Consider the following 22860-nt stretch of genomic DNA (forward strand, 5'->3'; position numbering starts at 1 on the left):
GAATCCAATACCCAGGCTCCAGAGTTAGGAGGCCCTGGAACCCAGATCCAGAATCAGAGATCTGAATCCAGAACCCAAAATCAGGAAGTGGAGATCCAGATCCAGAACCTGCTGTCCAAAATCGGAGATCCAAGGTTCAGAATCCAGAATTTGGAGGTCCAGATGCACATCCAGAATCCAAGATTCAGAACCCTACTCCAAGTATGAGAAGCATGACTCTAGAATCCAATTTCCACACTCCAGACCCCAAATTGCAGGTTCCAGACTCCTGGTCCTATCTGTTGATCTCTGATTTAGGGCTCTTGCCCTCCTACCTCCTCTACCTCAAGGAACTATCCCTGGCAAGGAATGCTTTTTTACAGACTCAGACAAAAGCTTCAACCTAATAAATGCTCATTAGGCCTTGTCCCCCACCCCAGTAGCCACCTAGGCGTCCCCGCCTGTAAACCTGACTCTCAGCCACCTCCCACCCCACCCTATCCCCTAGATCTGGGTGGGGCTGGAAGCTTATAAATTCAGGTATTCAGGTGCCTGATCCCCTTCTTCTGGCATTCAAGCTGTACCACATGAAGCTGGAGGATCTAGAGTGGGTGAGATCTTTGAGACAAGAGTTGGGGTGGTGGAGGCTGGGATGGGGGAGTAGGGGAAGACACTCAGGGAGACACAGGTCTGGCCTGGTCTAGGGGAGACACTGGATGCCCTGGTCCCAGGGAGCAGACGTGAACTGCTCTGAGGGAGTAGAGTTTCAAGGGTACCTGTGTAAGTCCATGTGTCCTTTACTGAGGCCCCAAGTTGAACCTGAACCAAGAAAATGTCCTGAAATGCCAGAAGGAGCTGCGGGGGTGGGGGGGAGGGGATGGAGTGAATCGGGAGAAGGATGTCCCCAAAATTACTTGTACCAGAGCCAAAGACAAGGTCAGGAGTTATCAGAGGTTCAGGTCAACTCAGCTCAACACCCCCCCCCTCCATCGCCACCTCCAGTGTCCCATGTGCCAGGTCCATGCTGGGCAGTGCTGGGGACCCAGAGAGAACCCTACCTGAGCATCCCTGGGGATCTGCAATGTGATGGAGGTGGACCAGGGGCAGTGAGGTCCAGAGAAGATAGCTCTTAGGTCTCAGGACCTCCCAGAAGAGGTGGGGGGAGCTGAGCCCTGGAGGGCCAATATGAATTTGGAAAATGAGGGGAAGTCTTTAATTCATTCTCAAAGCTTGGGACTGGACCCTTCACGGGGAATGCGGTATCCAGTTGGTCCAGGCCTGCCCACAGGAAGTTCTTAGCCTGGTGGGGGAGGCAGACACCCTGGGAATGGAGAAGGTCAGAAAATGCTTCAAGGAATAAGGGGACCTTAAAGGGAATGGCTTACCTTGGAGGAGGAACAGCCTGAGCAAAGGCATGGAAGCATGAATCACAGGAAGGAAAGTGGGAGAAGCAGCTGCGTCTCAAAGGGCAAGGTCATGACAGACCCTGTCAGAGGGGCTGGTGGAGGGGGAGAAAACACTCATGTCCTCGAAAGTGAGGCAGGGGAGCTAGGACTTTATCCTGGGGGTGCTGGGGACCCATGAGAGCTGTAAGCAGAGTGGGACACAATCGACTCTGGGTGGGGACCCATGAGAGCTGTAAGCAGAGTGGGACACATTCGACTCTGGGTGGGACACAAAAGACCCTTCAGGGAACAGGCTGGGAGAGTGGGAATTTGATTGGATGGACAGATGGCAGAAGGCAGCACGCGGTGGTGGGGAGGTGGGCACCCTGGAGGCCTGAGAGGAGGCTGGGATAGGGTATTCTGAGTCAGAGCCTCTATCGAGCATGGAGAGAGATCCAGGAGCAAGTGGGATGGTGCTGGGGTCTGACAGTCTGTGGGGGCACCTGAAGGTTTGTTCTGGTAACTGGAGGAACAAGAGAACCCTTGGAGATGGAGAACCTAGGAGGAAGAGCACTCTGTGGTGGGGGTGGGGCAAAGATGGTGGAAGAAGTTTCTCAAGTAGCTGGTGGGATGAGTTTGTGTCTGGAGGGATCCAGCAGGGCACAAGTGTCCAGTCTCACCCCAGTTCACTCTCTCCCCTCCCCAGACTTCAGCAGAACCTTCATCCCTGCTCCACAATGTGGCTTCTCCTCACCTTCTCCTTCTTGCTGACTGCAGCAGGTGAGGTGGGCCCAGGTCAGGTCTGGGTCTGTAGGAATGTAATGCCCCCACCCTCCATGCATCAGGAGCAAATCCAGACCTGCAATCTTCTACCATCCCCAACCCCTCCTCCCTGACCCCTTCCCTGCTGGGTCATCACTCCACCCAGGAGCTGTCAGAGAACTGGGGCTGCTCTAGAGCCCCCATGCCAACTGGGGCCTCCTGCTGCTCCTGACAACAAGAACAACCCCGAGGTGACTGAGACCTGAGTTTGAGTTCTGGGGATGCCCCTTCCTTGCTATGTGACATTGAGGAAATTACTTCACCCCTCCCTACCCAGAGTGCCTTCTCTAGAAGACAGCACCCACCTATGACAATAATGGCGAGGTTTCAATAGCATGATGCAAATAATGCCCATACTAAGTCTTTAACAAGTGTTAAGAGGCCAAGAACACAAACCATGGGCTTGATTCCAACTCACCGTGTTCTGGTTACTTAACATCTTTGTCACTCTGGATCCCCAACTGGACCATGGAGGTAAAAGCAGAAGCCCCCAGGGTTGTGAGGATTAATCTGTTCCTGTATGCAAGGTATGAGAAGGTACCGGGTCTAGGGTACTGCCCTGCAAGAGCCCGTTAGCGAGCGAGTGTTGGGTATATGCAGGGCACTCGTGTGGATTAATGCCAGAGCTCACCTAATCGCAAAACATCTCTGTGGAGTGAGCTCTGCTGGCTTCAATTCCAAAACTTTTTTTAAAAAGATTGTATTTATTTATACATGAGAGGCACGGAGAGAGGGGCAGAGACGTAAGGAGAGGGAGAAGCAGGCTCCTTGCAAGTACCCCATGTGGGACTCCATTCCAGGACCCCAGGACCATGAACTGAGCCAAAGGCAGACACTGAGCCACCCAGGTGCACCTGGCTTCATTTGACAGGGGAGCGGGCTGAGGCTGGAGAGAGGTGGCCACTATGTCAAGGTGACCTGGGTGCCAGAAAACTCCGGACCTTGTTTAGCTACCACCCATGGAGAATAAAAGTATAACCTGATGCCTCTACTCTGGACAAGTTGAAGGTGGATTTTCATTATGCCCCCACATGACCCTCACCGCTGGGGACGCACTGAAGCTACCCCCTGCTGTCAGCCTCCCCTCAGTCTTCCTCTGTACTGTCTCCTCTCTGCCTCCCTCCTGCCTGCTGCACTCAGCCAGGGCCTCCACCCTCCGCCAGCTGGTACTGGCTGGGTGCAGCCTCGATGCCCAGCTGTTCAGCTCACATCCTCTATCCGTCTTTGGAGGACAACAACCCCACCCTTGCTTTCTTAAGCCCCCTGTCCACCACGTCCACATTCCCCCGACCTTGCCAGGGCCTTTGGCCCAGTTCCTGACCCTGGTAGGCAGAGTATGTGCATTTGGTCTGGCTGTGCAAATTCCTGCCCCAGGGTGGGTGTCTGTGTGTCTTGCTGTGACCTTCAGGGGTCATAACCCCCATTGCCCAGTAGTGGATCATGGTCTTATGACCTTGAAATATCCCTGCTTAGGTAGCCTTATGCGTGGTGCTCTGGGTGTGTGTGTGTGTGTTTGCGTGTGGTGGGCTTTCAAAGCCCTGTGTGTCCAACTCCAGTCCACATGTGGGAACCAGGTCCCCTGTGTGAAATTTAGGTGTGAGCTTTGAGGTCCAAATCAGTGTCTGTGTGTCTGCGTGTGCACGCGCATACTCATGCTTGAACTCTCCAGATTCATACATACCTATGAAGGTCTGTGCTGTGATGATATCTGAAGCTGCTAACCCATGGAGATGCAGGTGAATTTCAGCTTAAATTGCTCTCCACATCAGTTCCTAAGTTTGGAACACTGGCTGTGCCTCTAGGTTTGCCCATGACCTTGTGTGGCCACATGCGCATTTGGCTGAGATGTTCTGACTCTAGAGCCAAGACTGTGTGTCATACATACCGAGTGCCCACATCCACTTGATGGTCTGTGACAGCTTGGTGACCTTGAATGGCTGGTTCCAAGTGGCCATCTTCCTGGTCCCGGTCTCCACTTCTCACCTCAGGGGACTTCCTGGCTTCTGAACCTTTCCCAACTATGTGCTCTCCCAGAATCCCGTAGTACACAGGAAAGGGCCAAGGGCAGGGGGACAGTCCTGGAGCAAAGCAGCAGCACTTGTAAAGGCCAACAGAAGGCAGGGCTAAAAAATTCAAGGACAGGGATGTCTTCAGAGGTTGGAGGAAAGCACAAATGAAAAATACATCGTATGGGCAGAGTGCACGCAAAGGTGTGGGACCCAGGGAAAAGCCTCTGTCCCCAGGGATCCTCCTCTGCCCCTTCTCCCAGCGGTCCAGGACGACACTGACAAGATCCTGGGAGGCGAAGAGTGTGAGCCCCACTCCCAGCCATGGCAAGTGGCCCTATTTGAGCGTGGACGGTTCAACTGCGGTGCTTCCCTCATCTCTGAGCACTGGGTGCTGTCTGCAGCCCACTGCCAAACCCGGTATGAAGGCAGGGCTCAAAGTCCTCAGGGGCACCAAGGGTCTAGAGATCAGAGAATCTCGGATTGTGAGGAGGAAAGAGCCGGAGCCTAGGGGCTGAGTTCCAGGTGGCCGCACCTCCTTGGTCCCGAGAGGCCAGAGGCGACCACTACTACTGGCTTCAGCGCCCCGGGCAGGGGCGGAATGGCATCTCCAGATTCCCAAAGGGTGGGGGACCCCAGCATGCCCACTCTTTGATCTCTGTGCCTCCTCCTCGCTCCACCTGCGATAATCATCACCTGCCCGCACAGCTTCATGAGAGCGCGCCTGGGCGAGCACAATCTGCGCAAGCGCGATGGTCCCGAGCAGTTGAGGACCTTGGCTCGCATCATCCCACACCCGCTCTATGAAGCACACAGCCATCGCCACGACGTCATGTTGCTACGTCTAACCCGGCCCGCGCGCCTCTCCCGGCAAGTGCGCCCCGTGGCGCTGCCCACGCGTTGCCCCCAACCGGCCGAGGCCTGCGTGGTGTCCGGCTGGGGGCTGGTGTCTGATCACAAGCCTGGGACCAAAGGGAGCACAGACTCACAAGGTGCGTGACAGGAGGGGCTGGGTGTCAGGCCTCCAGGGACCCTAGCCGTCCAGGGCTCTTGGGCGAGGCAGGCAAGGGCCTGAAAATACAGATTCACTCAAGTCCACTGTCCTCCCCAGTGAGTCTCCCAGATACCCTGCATTGTGCCAACATCAGTGTTATCCCGGCCGCCTCTTGTAACAAGGACTACCCAGGGCGCCTGGTGGCCTCTATGCTGTGTGCAGGAGCAGAGGGTGGAGGCACCGAGTCCTGTGAGGTCAGAGCCACGGGGTAGGGGAAATGGTTTGGGAGTTGGGATGGGGTAAGGTTGTGCTTGCTTTGGGCCACAGAAGATGTAGACATAGGTTTGGGGATGGAGAAGAAAGAGCGGTTAGAATGGGGCCAGGGGGAGGCTGAAGATGAGGTGGAGTTGGGTTTGGGGTGGATGATGTGCTGTTCCGTTTGCAACATCCTGAGCTTGAGTTAGGGATAGGAATGGGCTTGGTTTGATTTTTTTTTTTTTTAAGATTTATTTGTTTTCAGGAGAGAGAGAGCAGAAGGTGAGGAGGGGGCAGAGAGAGAGAGGGAGAGAGAGAGAATGTCAAGCAGACTCTCTGCTGAGAGCATGGAGCCTGGAGCCTGGAGCATGATGTGGGGCTCCATCCCAGGACCCCAAGCCAAAGTCAAGATCTGACGCTAATCAACTGTGCCACCCCGCGCCCTGGTTTGATTTTTTTTTTAATTTCATTTATTCATGAGAGACAGAGAGAGAGGCAGAGACACACGCAGAGGGAGAAGCAGACTCCGTGCAGGGAGCCTGATGTGGGACTGGATCCTGGGTCTCCGGGATCACGCCCTGGGCTGAAGGCGGCACTAAACCGCCGAGCCACCTAGGCTGCCCAAACCCTCAACCCCCTGGTTTGATTTTAAATGGAAAATATGTTGGGTGGAATTGGGGACAGGGTACATTTTGTCTAGGTTGTGACAGACATGATGACTGGGATTGGTTGTGTTTCCAGTGAGGATAGGCGTAGGTCTGGTTTGACTCTGAATGGGGAAGATGTAGGGGCTGGCCTGGGTCGGGGTTACACGGGGAGGACTGAACATGGGTGGGCCGAGTTGTATTGATTGTGTTGGCACGGGGTTGGGTTGGATTGGTGTGCCTTACATTGGGTTATATTGAGTTGGGGTGGGGTGGGATGGCATGCAGTGGGGTGGGGTGGGGTGGGATTGGAGTTTGACCGAGATGGTCAATGGTGATTAGGATAAGGATGGGGACACTGGATCCAGAAGTTTCCCATTCAAACTCTCCCTTCTCCACACAGGGTGACTCCGGGGGGCCCCTGGTCTGTAGGGGAGTCCTGCAGGGCATTGTGTCCTGGGGTGACGTCCCCTGTGACACTACCACCAAGCCTGGGGTCTATACCAAAGTCTGCAGCTACTTGGAGTGGATCAAGGAAACCATGAAGAGGAACTAACTATTTGGGCCTGACACTGTGTCTCTGGCTGAGCACAAGCTCCCACAGCTGGCCAACAACCCCATCCTGACCTGGGACAGAAGGGACAGAATCAAGCCATCCCTCAAGACCTCATTTGTCCAAGGCCCACATGTTAGGGCTTGTCCCGTCTTAGGCCAGAGCCAGTGCTCAAGGTCACCTGTTGAAACACTGAGATAACAAGAGTGCTGATGCAAGTTTCTCTGTAGGAGTTTCTGTGACTTTCTCCTGGCGATGAAGGGAAGTGGGAACCAGACACTGGGAGCGGACCCAGAACCTCTGTACCTTGTTCCTTTTCACCCACTGCCCCGATGCCTCGGTGAAGAGAAGTGGCTTGAAGGAGGGCTCCCTCCATTCACATATGCATAGGATCAGCTGTGTAACCTTTAGGAAAAGACCCAATGCCCCTCAGCTCTGATTTCCCCATCATAAAACACAGCTCATCAAATTGCTTACCTCACGGGGTTGTAAGGGATCAAATGAGGAAGTTCCCATGAACTGATTCAAATAGTGCCTGGCCCTGGGCAAATATATCTCTGGACCCCAGTGAAAGGACCCAGCACACTCTAGATGATCAAGAATGACTTCATTTTCTTCGATATTTAGCTATGGGCTTCCTGGTGGCCAGGCAAAAGGGCCAGTGCTCTCCTCCCCTTAGACACACAGCAGAGGCTGGGTTACCCTGTGGCCTACTTTAATTTTACAGAAGAGCCAAGGGAATGTGCCTTTGAATTTAACATTGAGGCTGCAGATTTCTGGTTCCCGATTCTCCACAGAGATCACCCCAAAAGGTGATTTTCAAGGTCGCTGAGTGTTGAACTACATCAACCTGGCTCCTGTGACCTAAATATTTTGAATCAGTCTCTGTGGAGGGGACGCTCTTGACCATAGAAGGCAGACAGTCTGGTATTCGTGGAACTTTGGAGGATATAACCTTGAGCATCCAGATCTGGGGAGCATGGAGTGGGGGGCAGGGCGTAATGGGATTCCAACATTGCCTGGGGGCAAAAAGAACTCTGGATTTTGAAATGTGAGGGAACTTATTCAGGGAGACCACTGAAACTTCATCGTTCTGGATCTGGGGGCACTAGGATTGTGGTGGTAGGTACCCTAAGAAATTATCTGGAGAGAAACAACAGGAAGGGACCTAGATCCTGAGTCAGGCAGTGCAAGAACCAGGGTGTTCTGAGAGCTGAGCCTTACATTTCAGAGGCGGCAGAAGCTGGGAATCTACACTCTGGCTCCAAGCGGTGCGGGGAGAAGGGATTCAGAGCCCCACTGCTGGTGTTTGAAGATATACCGGGTTTTCGGGTGTGTGACTTTACTTGGGGTTCCGGTATGCAGGGCTTTGTATTGGAGGTCAGAGATTCCTCCACGCTCTGTTTCTTGTCCCCCTCACTCACACCCTCCACATCCTCTCACTGGCTCTGTCTCCAAGAGCAGGGGCCCAGGAGCTCCAGGCCCTGCCCTGTCTGGCCTCAGGCCCCAGGAATGCTTCCAGGATAATCAGACCCTGCAGAACAACAGGTGCGCACTCTCCCGCCCCTTGCATAGCACTGGGGTAGGAGTAGGTGTCCAGTCCCCAGGCAGCAGGGGCAGGGCCTTGGCCAGCATCTGGGTGCCAGCAGGGCAGGGGCGGAGCCCCAGGGTGGGGCGGGGCGGGGCGGGGGGGGTGGGGAGATGAGGGATTTAAAACACTCCTTGGGGAGGCTTCCAAGCTCCCAGCTCACCACCAGCCTGCCCGTGGTCACCATGTGGTTCCTGGTTCTGTGCCTTGCCCTGTCCCTGGCGGGGACTGGTGAGACAGTGGGGATGATGTGGGAGGGGGAATGGGCCTGACTCTCATGCTCCCTCACCTCCCCACGACCTCTTCTCCTCCCACAGTCCACCCCAGACCCAGGTCCCAGGCTCTTTCCCAGGCCCTTAAAGTCCTACCCCAGCCTGTCCTCGTTGTCACAGTCCTCACTCTTGCCCTAAGTCCCTGCTCCCTCCCAGGAACCCCCAGAACTATCTCCTCTTCCTCACTCAGACCCTGCTCTGAGCCACTTGACCAAAGGGGCAGAGCCTGGGCCACCTCTGTCTCCCTCTTTGGGGGGCTCCAACTCTTCCAAGGAGTGCACCCAGTCCCGATCACCCCCTCTCACCTTCTAGTTCTCTATGGCTCTGGCACCTGAGTCTGCAAATCCTTCGGCACCCTGGTGACTTTTCCCACCCAGCTGTCAGCTCTCAACTAGGTCTTCCACTGCCTGGCATCTGCTTCCCTTGAAATCTTCCCAGGACCCCCAAATCCCACCAGACACCTATGCTTCTCCCCACACAGACTTGCTGGCCCCTGACTCCAGGTGGGGCCCCCGTCCTGGTATGAGGATTCTACAAATGTCTCTTCCTTTCCCAAGTCTTACCCCTGAACCCTGATCCAGCATCGCCCCCTCTTCTCCCTGAGGAACAACACCGGAACCCCAAACTACGGATTCCTTTCCTTGTAGAATTTCCTTCCTCCCCAGGATCCAGGCTTCCCTAAGTGAATCCCTCCAGTTTGGCGCTGGTTTTCTGGACTTCCCTCCAGGAACCCAAATACCTTCAGAGCCCAGCTGGCCTGCCCCACTCCCCCACCCGGACTCCAGCACATGACTCTCAAACCCCACATCAAGTGTGTCCTCCCTGCATTCCCACAGCTGCTTGGCCCCAATATGCCTCCATCTTCATTCCTGTCCAGACTACCCCCCCCCCCCCCCCCCCCCCCCCGCAGAGAACCCCAGATCCTTCCACTACCCTCAGACCCTGAACCTCATCTGCATGACAATCACCCAATCCAGAAGAACTACCATCTGGCTCTGTCTCCCCCTGAGCCCCCTCCCAGTCCTGGCCCTAACCCCAGTTCCAGGGACCCACCCCTCTCACAAAGCCATTCCTGTTCAAGGCCCAAGCCCCCAAGGGATCTTCTCCCTGCCCCAATCAAAGGACCAAAGCCAGACAGACTCCTTAGCCCAGATGCTATTCTTGACCTCTCAGACCTCCTTCCCTGCATCTTCCAGAACCCCCAAAGCCCAACATGACCCTAACTAATCCCTCAGCCTGGGATTCTTGGAACCCCCAAAATCTTTCTACCCAGATCTTGAGCCACTGTCTCGGAGCACACATTCTCTGTTTCTAGCTTCCTTTTCCCCTCTCAGAACTCACAATTATCTGCTCCCCAGCCCAAGACCCCAAATCTCCCTCACATTGCCCAATCCCTACACCACATGCTGCTCCAGATGCTGCCTTCTTGTCTCCTGCTTGATCCTTGTGGTTGGCTCTGTTCTCAGCATCCTCTCCCCACCCAGGACCCACCACCAACCCACAACCCCAGGGATGGCTCTAGAATTCCAGAACCTTCCCCAAATCCCTGCCCTCTCCCCAGAACCCTGTCCTGCTCCCCTGCCCCAACATCCCTCCAACCGCATGCACAGCACAGCTGCCTCTCCTAGCCCTGGCCTCCCGGGCCCCACTGCCACCCCACCTGCCCTGACCCAGCACCCCCTGCAGGTGCCGCACCCCCTGTTCAGTCCCGGATCATAGGCGGCTGGGATTGTACGAAGAATTCTTAACCGTGGCAGGCAGCTCTGTACCATTACAGCAAGTTCCAGTGTGGGGGTGTCCTGGTGCACCCAGAGTGGGTGCTCACCGCTGCCCACTGCATAAACAGTAAGTGGGGGCAGGGCATTGCGGACGACGGGGTATCCACTCTCGCACTGCCCCTGGGTTAGCCTCAGGGGAGGCTGGGGAACTGAGGGAAACAAAGGTGGTCCTCCTCTAGGTCCCATGGAGAGTGGCAGGGACGACCCCAGGGAAGCCCTCCCAGACAGCCTGTGTCTCTCTGTCTCTCCTTACAACTATCTTCCTGTGTCTCCCCGCCCTGTCTCTCTGTGTCTCTCAGCACCTGGTGCTGTCGGTGTCTGACTGTGACTTATCTCTATCTCCCACTCTCTCCTGTTCTGGTATCTGTGTGTGTCCCTGTGTCTGTCCTCCTCTGGGTCCCTCTGCTGCATCCCTGTCACTGTATGTCGCACTCTTCATCTCTCTGCCCCATCTCTCTCCTTGGGTCTCTGCCCCATTGCTGCTGAACACCCCCCAGGACGGGAGTGAGAGGGACCCCCAGAGAACAGGAAGGGACTATCCGGACATGTGTGTGTATGACAAGGATGCCCTCCAGGGGTACACACAGAGGGCTGTTTCTGCTGGTGCCCTATTGGGGCTCCGAAGGAAGGAGGAAGAGAAGGGAAGGAGGAAGGTAGGCAGGGGGTGGAGGAAGGGGGAGAAGGTCCAGGGAGGGACGGGACCGACCTTGGGCTGGTGGCCAGGCCACCCGCTGCTGGGAACCAGCCCCACAGCCCCTGCTGCAGCTGAGCCAGTCCCAGGCCCCCCCTCCTCCCGCGTCTCCCCCTCTGCTCTTTCTCTTCCTCACACTGCCTGTAGTCTTCACTCTCTCCCTTTGTGCTCTCTCTTTTCACCCTCCTCGTCTTCCTCTCTGGCTGACCTGTCACGTCCTTCTGTCTCACTTATGGTTTTTCCTCGTAGCTCTTTTCCTTCTCAACTGTCTCTCTCTCCCCATTTCTCCACGTGTCTGTCTGTCTTCGGGACCCTCCTCCAGCTCCCTGGTCTCTTCTCCCTATCCTGCCTCTCTATCCTCATTCCTTGGGGCCCCCTCTCTCCTCAGCAATTACCAGCTCTGGCTGGGTCGCTACAACCTGTTCGAGCATGAAGACACGGCCCAGCTTGTCCAGATCAGGGAGAGCTTCCCTCACCCTGAATTCAACCTGAGTTTCCTGAAGAACCATACCCGCCTCCCAGAAGAGGACTACAGCCATGACCTCATGCTGCTGCGCCTCGCAGAGCCCACTCAGATTACGGATGCTGTGAGGGTCCTGGACCTGCCCACCCAGGAACCCCAAGTGGGGAGCACCTGCTGTGCCTCTGGCTGGGGCTGCATCGAACCCGATAAGTGTATGCCAGGGCCAGACCCTGCAGCCTTTAGTCCAGACATTTGGCTGTCGGGAGGAGGGGGCTGGGGTCTGGACTCTGGACCTGAGGGAGGACGGGCTGAGGAGTCACCTGGGGTCTGGCCACCGCCCTTTTTCTCTCTGGTCTGTAGTCATATATCCAGATGATCTCCAGTGTGTGGACCTCCAACTCCTGTCCAATGATGTATGTGGCAATACCTACACCGGGTCACATGCGTTGAGCCCGACCCTGCGCTGGGGCAGTGATGCAAGAAGGTTCAGACTTAGAGGTGTGAGGTGCCCACGTTTTACTGTGGTGGAGAAGTCAGGGAGGGCGAGGGGGGAGGAAATCTTATCCCAGGCCACGCCTTTCTAGGGGAGAGGCCGGTTCTCAAGCGGGGCGTAGCTACATTAAATGCTGGAACGCACGCATAGTGTCCCACCGGGGGTGTGACTGGATCTCCTGGGGCAGGACTCGCCCTCAGAGAGCGAGGGGTTCCCAACCTGGAGGGCACCTTCGGGGCGTGGCCTGAGAGGGCTAGGTTAGGCACCCAAGGAATGGCCCTAGCTAGGTCCGGACACCGGGCGGGCTGAGTGCCGAAACCCCACGGGAGGGGGCGGTGTCACACTGCAGGGGTGGGGGCAGCTCAGGCTTCAGTGGGCGGGAACAGAGCTGCAAAGGGTAGGCCCCAGCTCGAGGGGTGGGCTTTCCTCGGAAGGCAAGGCAGGTTCTTTGGGAGTGGGGCGTCGAAGGGAGGTCTCATCTCGGCACGTGGCCACGATGAGGGGGCGGGCCCGCTATCCTGACTGAGGTCACCGGCAGCATCCTGAGAAGCTCGGGTGCGCCTGCTTAGAGAGTCGCGGAGGTGACTGCGTGGGGCTGCTGCACCGTGTGCTTGCGGTCCGCGGTGGACGGCTGTTCGGACTCGCGTCTCTGGCTCTTCTGCTGCGAGGCCCACCGACGATAGCTCACCCGCCGCTCCTTGAAGGCCGTCCCTTGGCTCCACATGCCCAAGTGGTTGAAGTAGTTCAGAGCTCCTGGGGGCCGGGGGCTAGTGGGCGTGGAACTCCGAGCACCGCCCTAGGCCCCGCCTCTTCCCACGAGGCCGCCTCCCCTCGCTCGGGCCAGCCCTCTCCTGGTCCCTTGCCCTGCCTCGAGTTCTCCCTGGCCCCGCCTCTTCCTCCCGAGTCCCCCCCCCCCCCCCACAGACCCACAGCATCAAGGCACCAGCGCCCCAGCACAGATAGGTGGTCACCAGGTAGGACACCTGTGGCCTCGGCCTCGGTTATTGGCCCCTTCTGATAATTACGTCTTTTTCGCCCTTCCCTACATTGCCTACTTTCTGAACAGTGCGAGCCTGCTTCAGCCAAATAAGCTAAGACTCCATCTGCTTTGTTTCTGGCAAACTGTGTATCTTTCACACATAACCAGAAACCTACCCAGATTGTAAAAGCTTAGTCATATATACAGAATAGCAAGATTCCTGTGGGGTTCAATCACAGAATCCCGGTAGAGAGCTGCTCATGACATATCCTTGCCTTCTGGGGCCACAAAAAGAGTCATATGACTCTGGCTGTGCCAATTTCAGTGCCCCACAACCCAGGCCACGGTGACTGGCCCAAAGATGGGTACATGAGCAAAGCCAACCAGTCAGGCTCTGCCCTGGGACTTTTTCTAACTGAAGCGGCTAAGGGCTTTTTTCCCCTAGTCTATAGGATTGTGAGCCTGTGCCTGAGCCCTGGACCCAGTTTGAAGCGGGCAGCAGATCTGATAGATTAAAACTAAGAAAGGAACACAGACAAGAGTAGAGGAGAAAGAGTTGAGATGACATTCAAGTCATCCCAGAGACTAACCCATCTTGTGGTTTGGTCAGAAGTAGACATTTGTGGCATAAGACTTAATGCCCATCCCCACTCGCACCTCATCAGTGCATTGCATTGCTCTGGCCACTATATTGGGTTTGGGGTACTCGTGGGACCCGATCATACAAGACTTCTGCCAGAACCTTTTGTGTTCTTTTTCCTGCCTGACCTGAGGCCCACATTGTTAGCAGTTCTGCCAGTTGTTTGTCCGTCTGCTCTCAGATCCATTCCCCACCCTCGCCTGTTCTGTATTGCAAGGACTACATTTCTGAGCCTCCTTTGCTCACTAGCTTAGCAGTATGCTTGGCTAATGGGCAGCACCAGCAGAAGACTGGCTCTGGAAGAAGAGGACAAGCCAGGGCCTTTATTTCCCTCTCACTAATGCCACCACCACCATCACCACCACCTCAGCTGGTGTCTTTAGCAGTAGCCACATTATTTTTTTCTGTGACTCTAGCCACCTCTAAGCAAATCCTACATGAGTCTATGCCTTCCAGATGGCTCCAGCTTCCGGGCTCTGCTAATACCACCACCTCCCTTTGTTCTGTCTCTATCTTTACTACCCTCTGAAGCATCTAGAATGATTTCTTTTTTAAAAAAATTTTTAAGATTTTATTTATTTATTCATTAGAGACACACAGAGAGAGGGGTGGGGCAGAGACACAGGCAGAGGGAGAAGTAGGCTCCACGCAGGGAGCCCGATGCGGGACTCGATCCCGGGACCCCAGGATCATGTCCTGAGCTGAAGGCAGACGCCCAAACACTGAGTCACCCTGGCATCCCTAGAATGATGTATTTTCTTAACTAGATCCTGACTTACTACTATGTGGAATGAAGCCACATCAATTAGTCAAGAAACAGACAATAATGTCTGATGCTATTACTTGGCTCTTGAATTCAGCCCTGCCTGAAAGCATTCCTACTTTCACCCTTTTCCATTTAGGTGAGACCATAAATTTCTTCACTCAAGCCATTTCAGGTTAGATTTCCTATTATTTATGATCGAAAGACTCCTGACTAATTCAAACCCTTTCCATAAGTTGGCAAGGAGCACAGGATTCAATGCTGCCTGCATACCATACTCTAGAATCACAATCAAACCCTAACACACACACACACACACACACACACACACACACGCAACCAGAATTGAATTTTCACCAAAAATCTAGAGGGACAAGAACTCCCCAATCCTGAAAAGTAATTGGTAAAGTCTCAGAGGCAAAGGTGGACAAATTAGAACATAAAAATTCCAAATTTCTACACCTTAAGAAAACCCCTCATAACCTATATGTTATGTTTCTATGCCAGCCATAAACATTGTATGTTCTTAGCCTTGAATAAATGATTTACTTTTAAAAAGAGAATTGTAATACTGTCTTGTGTGTTTTTTAAGTGTCAAGCATATACAGTATCTATAGAGACATAGCTATATGTATGGGTGTATATGTATGTGTTTGTAGATGTTTATAAAGCCATATTGTGTATAGACATAGCTATTTTCTCAGATGTGCAGAAAATAAGACTAGAAGAATACACAGGAGCTAAAAGATGTCTTAGTAGCATCAGTTGTCCCCAGGAAGGGGAATGAGTGGGATGGTGGACAGAAATGCTAGAGGGAAACTTGCACTTGTTCACATGTTGAACCATATACATATAGTGTCTGTTCAAATAAAAGTAACTTAAATTTTAAAATCACACAAAGTTACCATTTTAGAGCAAAGGGGAAATGAAATGAACATTCACTATTCTCTCTGTCTTCCCAGCACCTCTAAACACTAGTCCACATTTGGAATATTTTCCCCAACACAGGCATCCACAGTTTCCAGGAAGGAAACCAGCCTCCCATACAGTTAAGACCTCAGCACATGACCAGACTCTACCAATAAAGAGCCATACTACACTTGGAATCCGCCTCCAATAGTAGGCATGGACCCTATTCTGCTAGGTGTGGCCACAGCTACCTCCAGGGTCCCAGGGCACCAGAGAAAGGGGTTCCCCAGTAGAGTCCAGGCCCCAGAGATGGGGGTGCACAGGGCAAGCGGCAGTGTCACACCCAACCAGCCAGTCCTCCAGGGGCTTTTTGGGCATGATCCTGATCACTTGTCCCTGGGAGCCCAATTCTCTGGCCTTCCACAGATTCTGCAAACTCCCCCAACATCCTGTATAAATCTATTTTCTACTTAAACTAGCTTTAATTGGTTTGTTGCTTGTCATGAGAATCCTGACTCCTCTAGGGAGTGTATATCAACGCCGTACAAAGTCTCCCCAAGCTCTTCTGAAGCACTGCTATTCTGCTCTTGGGAATACCCCCAGGGTAATTGTGCTCCAAAACAGTATCATAAATATGGGAGGAAGTTCTGAACTGTTGTTTTTTGCCCACCTTCCATATCCATTCCCACTCTTCTGGCAATAGCAACTTAACTTTGTTCAGAGGAACTCTCTGCCCACCTTTTGTCCTTCTGCTTCTGACAGAAATGACCCCTCCACCTACTCGTAAGAAAAGCATGTGATCTAGACCCAGCCAGTCATAGCATGACATCTTCCTGACCACAGCAACTTTTGTGGAGCAGAGTGAGAAATCCCAGGGAAGTAAATCTGATCCCATCAGAGCTCATCCTGAGATCCTTGCTTGAAGGCTACAGAAGACAACTTACTGTCTTTTCCCCGGGTGTTCACAAAAAGAGAACAGAATCTGGGTGCTGCTGATGGGCCCCATTGCCACTGCATGGACATAGCTGGCCTGAGGGCCCAATACAGAGGAAGTTCACAGAGACATGGCAAGAGATAAGTCCCCTAATGACACCCTCTAAGCACCATGATCCAGTAGTACCTGAACCGGGGCTAGATCTTTGCCTCTATTCTTTTCCATAATGTACATCCACCAACCTGAGTTCGGGAGGTATACAAGAAAGAGATATCCAAAATAAGTAAATAAGATTAATACCACACAGTGTTGCAGAAGTATCATGAACTTACTTGAGGTCTGAAATGAAGGTAGGTGCAATTGGCTGGGGAAAAAAATCCTTATAATAGCTAACTCTGCTGTAGTGTTTGATACGTGCCAGGCATGATTCTAATCTGTCTATGTGTTGTTTTGTTTTTTAACATTTTCTTTATTTATTTGAGAGAGAAAGTGACAGAGTGAGCAAGAACACAAGTAAGGGGATGATGAGCAGGGAGCCCAATGTGGGGCTGAATCCCAGGATTCTGGGATCACAACACAAGCTCAAGGCAGATGCTTCACCAACTGAGCCACCCAGGCACCCTGTCTTCTACATATTTTAACTTGCTAATTCATCAAACAATGCATGATTAGGGATTACTACCACTACCATTTTAGAAACAAGGAAGCTGAAGCACAAAGAGATTAAAGATTATGCCCAAGATCACCCAGCTGACAAGTGGTTAGGCCAGGACTCACACCCAGGCACCCTAGATCCAGATTCTGGTCAGCCTCCTGTTGCAGTGCTCAAAAGCACCAGAAACACACAGAGACCTACAAGGAAGCAAAAAGTTTCTGAAGGAGTTGGAAATCATTTTTGGGTTGTTTTTTTTTTTTTTTAGGATTTGATTTATTTATTCATGAGAGGCACACAGAGAGACAGAGGGAGGCAGAGATACAGGCAGAGGGAGAAGCAGACAACATGCAGGGAGCCTGATATGGGACTCAATCCTGGGACTCCGGGATCACACTCTGAGCCAAAGGCAGATGCTTAACCACTGAGTCACCCAGACATCCTGACTTTTGAATTTTTTTTTAATCATCTTGTTAAAAAAACACTGTTTGAAAAAATGAGGGAGAGGGACACCTGGTGGCATAGTCAGAGGAATGACTGGCTCCTGGTTTCAGCTCAGGTCAGAATCTCCAGGTCCTGAAATCAAGCCCATCTCAGGCAACAGGCTCAGCACAAAGTCAGCTTGGGACTCTCTCTCCCTCTTCCTCTACCCTGCCCCCCTTCACTTGTGTGCTCTCTCTCTCTCTCTCTCTCAAATAAATAAATAAATAAATATTTTTTAAAAGTTAGGAAAAGTGGGTGCCCAGGTGGCTTAGTCAGTGAAGATCTGCCTTCAGCTCAGGTCATGATTCCAGGGTTCTGGGATCCGGTCCTGCATTGGGTTTCTTGCTCAGTGGGGAGTCTGCTTTGCCCTCTACCCCTCCACCCTGCTCCTTCTCTATCTCTTTCTCTTATGAATCAGTTGAAAAAAAAACTTTAAAAAAATAAATATAAAGTATAAAAATATAACAATTCAAGGCAAGAACATATAAACTGATGGGTGCATCCATGGTATCTATTTTGGCATCCCAAAAATATTTGGGACCAAATATTTTTTTTGTTTTTTTAAAAAATATATTTATTTATTTATTCATGAGAGATACATAAAGAGAGGCAGAGACATAGGCAGAGGGAGAATCAGGCTCCCTGAGGGGAGTCCAATGCAGGACTCCATCTCAGGACCCCGGGATCACGAACTGACCAAAGGCAGATGCTCAACCACTGAGCCACCCAGGTTCACTTGTTTTCATTTGACAGGGGAGCAGGTTGAGGCTGGAGAGAGGTGGCCACTATGTCAAGGTGACCCTGGGTACTAGGAAAACTCCAGACCATGTTCAGCTACCACCCATGGAGAATTTAAGTGTAACCTGATGCCTCTACTCTGGACAAGTTGAAGGTGGATTTTCATTATGCCCCACATGACCCTCACTTCTGCAGGCTCCTTGAAGCTACCCCCTGCTGTCAGCCTCCCCTGAGGCTCCTTCTGTGCTCTCTTCTCCCTGCCTCCCTCCTGCCTGCTGCACTCAGCCAGGGCCTCCACCCTCCTCCAGCTGGTACTGGCTGGGTGCAGCCTCGATGCCCAGCTGTTCAGCTCACACCCTCCGTCCGTCTTTGGCGAACAACAACCCCACCCACCCTTGCTTTCTTAAGCCCCCTGTCCACCACATCCGCATTCCCCTGACCTTGCCAGGGCCCTTGGCCAGTTCCTGACCCTGGTAGGCAGAATATGTGCATTTGGTCTGGCTGTGCAAATTCCTGCCCCAGGGTGGGTGTCTGTGTGTCTTGCTGTGACCTTCAGGGGTCATAACCCCCATTGCCCAGATCATGGTCTTATGACCTTGGAATATCCCTGCTTAGGTAGCCTTATGCATGGTGCTCTGGGTGTGTGTGTGTGTGTTTGCGTGTGGTGGGCTTTCAAAGCCCTGTGTGTCCAACTCCAGTCCACATGTGGGAACCAGGTCCCCTGTGTGAAATTTAGGTGTGAGCTTTGAGGTCCAAATCAGTGTCTGTGTGTCTGCGTGTGCACGCGCATACTCATGCTTGAACTCTCCAGATTCATACATACCTGTGAAGGTCTGTGCTGTGATGATTTCTGAAGCTGCTAACCCATGGAGATGCAGGTGAATTTCAGCTTAAATTGCTCTCCACATCAGTTCCTAAGTTTGGAACACTGGCTGTGCCTCTAGGTTTGCCCATGACCTTGTGTGGCCACATGCGCATTTGGCTGAGATGTTCTGACTCTAGAGCCAAGACTGTGTGTCATACATACCGAGTGCCCACATCCACTTGATGGTCTGTGACAGCTTGGTGACCTTGAATGGCTGGTTCCAAGTGGCCATCTTCCTGGTCCCGGTCTCCACTTCTCACCTCAGGGGACTTCCTGGCTTCTGAACCTTTCCCAACTATGTGCTCTCCCAGAATCCCGTAGTACACAGGAAAGGGCCAAGGGCAGGGGGACAGTCCTGGAGCAAAGCAGCAGCACTTGTAAAGGCCAACAGAAGGCAGGGCTAAAAAATTCAAGGACAGGGATGTCTTCAGAGGTTGGAGGAAAGCACAAATGAAAAATACATCGTATGGGCAGAGTGCACGCAAAGGTGTGGGACCCAGGGAAAAGCCTCTGTCCGCAGGGATCCTCCTCTGCCCTTCTCCCAGCGGTCCAGGACGACACTGACAAGATCCTGGGAGGCGAAGAGTGTGAGCCCCACTTGGCAAGTGGCCCTATTTGAGCGTGGACGGTTCAACTGCGGTGCTTCCCTCATCTCTGAGCACTGGGTGCTGTCTGCAGCCCACTGCCAAACCCGGTATGAAGGCAGGGCTCAAAGTCCTCAGGGGCACCAAGGGTCTAGAGATCAGAGAATCTCGGATTGTGAGGAGGAAAGAGCCGGAACCTAGGGGCTGAGTTCCAGGTGGCCGCACCTCCTTGGTCCCGAGAGGCCAGAGGCGACCACTACTACTGGCTTCAGCGCCCCGGGCAGGGGCGGAATGGCATCTCCAGATTCCCAAAGGGTGGGGGACCCCAGCATGCCCACTCTTTGATCTCTGTGCCTCCTCCTCGCTCCACCTGCGATAATCATCACCTGCCCGCACAGCTTCATGAGAGCGCGCCTGGGCGAGCACAATCTGCGCAAGCGCGATGGTCCCGAGCAGTTGAGGACCTTGGCTCGCATCATCCCACACCCGCTCTATGAAGCACACAGCCATCGCCACGACGTCATGTTGCTACGTCTAACCCGGCCCGCGCGCCTCTCCCGGCAAGTGCGCCCCGTGGCGCTGCCCACGCGTTGCCCCCAACCGGCCGAGGCCTGCGTGGTGTCCGGCTGGGGGCTGGTGTCTGATCACAAGCCTGGGACCAAAGGGAGCACAGACTCACAAGGTGCGTGACAGGAGGGGCTGGGTGTCAGGCCTCCAGGGACCCTAGCCGTCCAGGGCTCTTGGGCGAGGCAGGCAAGGGCCTGAAAATACAGATTCACTCAAGTCCACTGTCCTCCCCAGTGAGTCTCCCAGATACCCTGCATTGTGCCAACATCAGTGTTATCCCGGCTGCCTCTTGTAACAAGGACTACCCAGGGCGCCTGGTGGCCTCTATGCTGTGTGCAGGAGCAGAGGGTGGAGGCACCGAGTCCTGTGAGGTCAGAGCCACGGGGTAGGGGAAATGGTTTAGGAGTTGGGATGGGGTAAGGTTGTGCTTGCTTTGGGCCACAGAAGATGTAGACATAGGTTTGGGGATGGAGAAGAAAGAGCGGTTAGAATGGGGCCAGGGGGAGGCTGAAGATGAGGTTGAGTTGGGTTTGGGGTGGATGATGTGCTGTTCCGTTTGCAACATCCTGAGCTTGAGTTAGGGATAGGAATGGGCTTGGTTTGATTTTTTTTTTTTTAAGATTTATTTGTTTTCAGGAGAGAGAGAGCAGAAGGTGAGGAGGGGGCAGAGAGAGAGAGGGAGAGAGAGAGAATGTCAAGCAGACTCTCTGCTGAGAGCATGGAGCCTGGAGCCTGGAGCATGATGTGGGGCTCCATCCCAGGACCCCAAGCCAAAGTCAAGATCTGACGCTAATCAACTGTGCCACCCCGCGCCCTGGTTTGATTTTTTTTTTAATTTCATTTATTCATGAGAGACAGAGAGAGAGGCAGAGACACACGCAGAGGGAGAAGCAGACTCCGTGCAGGGAGCCTGATGTGGGACTGGATCCTGGGTCTCCGGGATCACGCCCTGGGCTGAAGGCGGCACTAAACCGCCGAGCCACCTAGGCTGCCCAAACCCTCAACCCCCTGGTTTGATTTTAAATGGAAAATATGTTGGGTGAAATTGGGGACAGGGTACATTTTGTCTAGGATGTGACAGACATGATGACTGGGATTGGTTGTGTTGCCAGTGAGGATAGGCGTAGGTCTGGTTTGACTCTGAATGGGGAAGATGTAGGGGCTGGCCTGGGTCGGGGTTACACGGGGAGGACTGAACATGGGTGGGCCGAGTTGTATTGATTGTGTTGGCACGGGGTTGGGTTGGATTGGTGTGCCTTACATTGGGTTATATTGAGTTGGGGTGGGGTGGGATGGCATGCAGTGGGGTGGGGTGGGGTGGGATTGGAGTTTGACCGAGATGGTCAATGGTGATTAGGATAAGGATGGGGACACTGGATCCAGAAGTTTCCCATTCAAACTCTCCCTTCTCCACACAGGGTGACTCCGGGGGACCCCTGGTCTGTAGGGGAGTCCTGCAGGGCATTGTGTCCTGGGGTGACGTCCCCTGTGACACTACCACCAAGCCTGGGGTCTATACCAAAGTCTGCAGCTACTTGGAGTGGATCAAGGAATCCATGAAGAGGAACTAACTATTTGGGCCTGACACTGTGTCTCTGGCTGAGCACAAGCTCCCACAGCTGGCCAACAACCCCATCCTGACCTGGGACAGAAGGGACAGAATCAAGCCATCCCTCAAGACCTCATTTGTCCAAGGCCCACATGTTAGGGCTTGTCCCGTCTTAGGCCAGAGCCGGTGCTCAAGGTCACCTGTTGAAACACTGAGATAACAAGAGTGCTGATGCAAGTTTCTCTGTAGGAGTTTCTGTGACTTTCTCCTGGCGATGAAGGGAAGTGGGAACCAGACACTGGGAGCGGACCCAGAGCCTCTGTACCTTGTTCCTTTTCACCCACTGCCCCGATGCCTCGGTGAAGAGAAGTGGCTTGAAGGAGGGCTCCCTCCATTCACATATGCATAGGATCAGCTGTGTAACCTTTAGGAAAAGACCCAATGCCCCTCAGCTCTGATTTCCCCATCATAAAACACAGCTCATCAAATTGCTTACCTCACGGGGTTGTAAGGGATCAAATGAGGAAGTTCACATGAACTGATTCAAATAGTGCCTGGCCCTGGGCAAATATATCTCTGGACCCCAGTGAAAGGACCCAGCACACTCTAGATGATCAAGAATGACTTCATTTTCTTCGATATTTAGCTGTAGGCTTCCTGGTGGCCAGGCAAAAGGGCCAGTGCTCTCCTCCCCTTAGACACACAGCAGAGGCTGGGTTACCCTGTGGCCTACTTTAATTTTACAGAAGAGCCAAGGGAATGTGCCTTTGAATTTAACATTGAGGCTGCAGATTTCTGGTTCCCGATTCTCCACAGAGATCACCCCAAAAGGTGATTTTCAAGGTCGCTGAGTAGTTGAACTACATCAACCTGGCTCCTGTGACCTAAATATTTTGAATCAGTCTCTGTGGAGGGGACGCTCTTGACCATAGAAGGCAGACAGTCTGGTATTCGTGGAACTTTGGAGGATATAACCTTGAGCATCCAGATCTGGGGAGCATGGAGTGGGGGGCAGGGCGTAATGGGATTCCAACATTGCCTGGGGGCAAAAAGAACTCTGGATTTTGAAATGTGAGGGAACTTATTCAGGGAGACCACTGAAACTTCATCGTTCTGGATCTGGGGGCACTAGGATTGTGGTGGTAGGTACCCTAAGAAATTATCTGGAGAGAAACAACAGGAAGGGACCTAGATCCTGAGTCAGGCAGTGCAAGAACCAGGGTGTTCTGAGAGCTGAGCCTTACATTTCAGAGGCGGCAGAAGCTGGGAATCTA

General features: G+C 53.2%; 1 protein-coding gene and 1 pseudogene across 4 annotated transcripts; both read left to right on the top strand.

Annotated features, from left to right (window-relative positions):
- Nucleotides 1-444: 444 nt before the first annotated feature.
- Nucleotides 445-11828, top strand: LOC119875998 (kallikrein-15-like). 3 transcript variants are annotated; one of them, XM_038528049.1, is made up of 7 exons: nt 571-590; nt 2071-2144; nt 4456-4612; nt 4901-5184; nt 5304-5440; nt 5707-5887; nt 6489-6626. In XM_038528049.1, the coding sequence occupies exons 2-6, from the start codon at nt 2102-2104 to the stop codon at nt 5725-5727; spliced, it is 642 nt and encodes a 213-aa protein (XP_038383977.1). In that variant the 5' UTR covers nt 571-590; nt 2071-2101; the 3' UTR covers nt 5728-5887; nt 6489-6626. The 3 variants fall into 3 exon arrangements, with proteins under 3 accessions (XP_038383978.1, XP_038383977.1, XP_038383976.1); XM_038528048.1 differs by lacking the exons at nt 571-590; nt 5707-5887 and adding exons at nt 10185-10343; nt 11356-11828 and having other exon boundaries at nt 2087-2144; nt 6489-7760; XM_038528050.1 differs by lacking the exons at nt 5304-5440; nt 5707-5887; nt 6489-6626 and having other exon boundaries at nt 445-590; nt 4901-5192.
- Nucleotides 11829-15430: 3602 nt separating this feature from the next.
- Nucleotides 15431-21834, top strand: LOC119875921 (annotated as a pseudogene). Its single transcript, XR_005352966.1, has 5 exons — nt 15431-15449; nt 19432-19580; nt 19869-20152; nt 20272-20408; nt 21456-21834. The product of XR_005352966.1 is annotated as a kallikrein-15-like (transcript).
- Nucleotides 21835-22860: the final 1026 nt, after the last annotated feature.

Source organism: Canis lupus, chromosome 1, assembly GCF_011100685.1.
Source record: "Canis lupus familiaris isolate Mischka breed German Shepherd chromosome 1, alternate assembly UU_Cfam_GSD_1.0, whole genome shotgun sequence".
NCBI classification, from domain to species: Eukaryota; Metazoa; Chordata; class Mammalia; order Carnivora; family Canidae; genus Canis; species Canis lupus.

Excerpts from the sequence above, each read along its gene's own strand:
- LOC119875998 (XM_038528048.1), top strand. The coding sequence starts at position 2,102 with ATGTGGCTTCTCCTCACCTTCTCCTTCTTGCTGACTGCAGCAG. Across the intron at positions 4,613-4,900 it reads GCAGCCCACTGCCAAACCCG|CTTCATGAGAGCGCGCCTGG; the intron begins GTATGAAGGCAG and ends CTGCCCGCACAG. Across the intron at positions 5,185-5,303 it reads AGGGAGCACAGACTCACAAG|TGAGTCTCCCAGATACCCTG; the intron begins GTGCGTGACAGG and ends TGTCCTCCCCAG.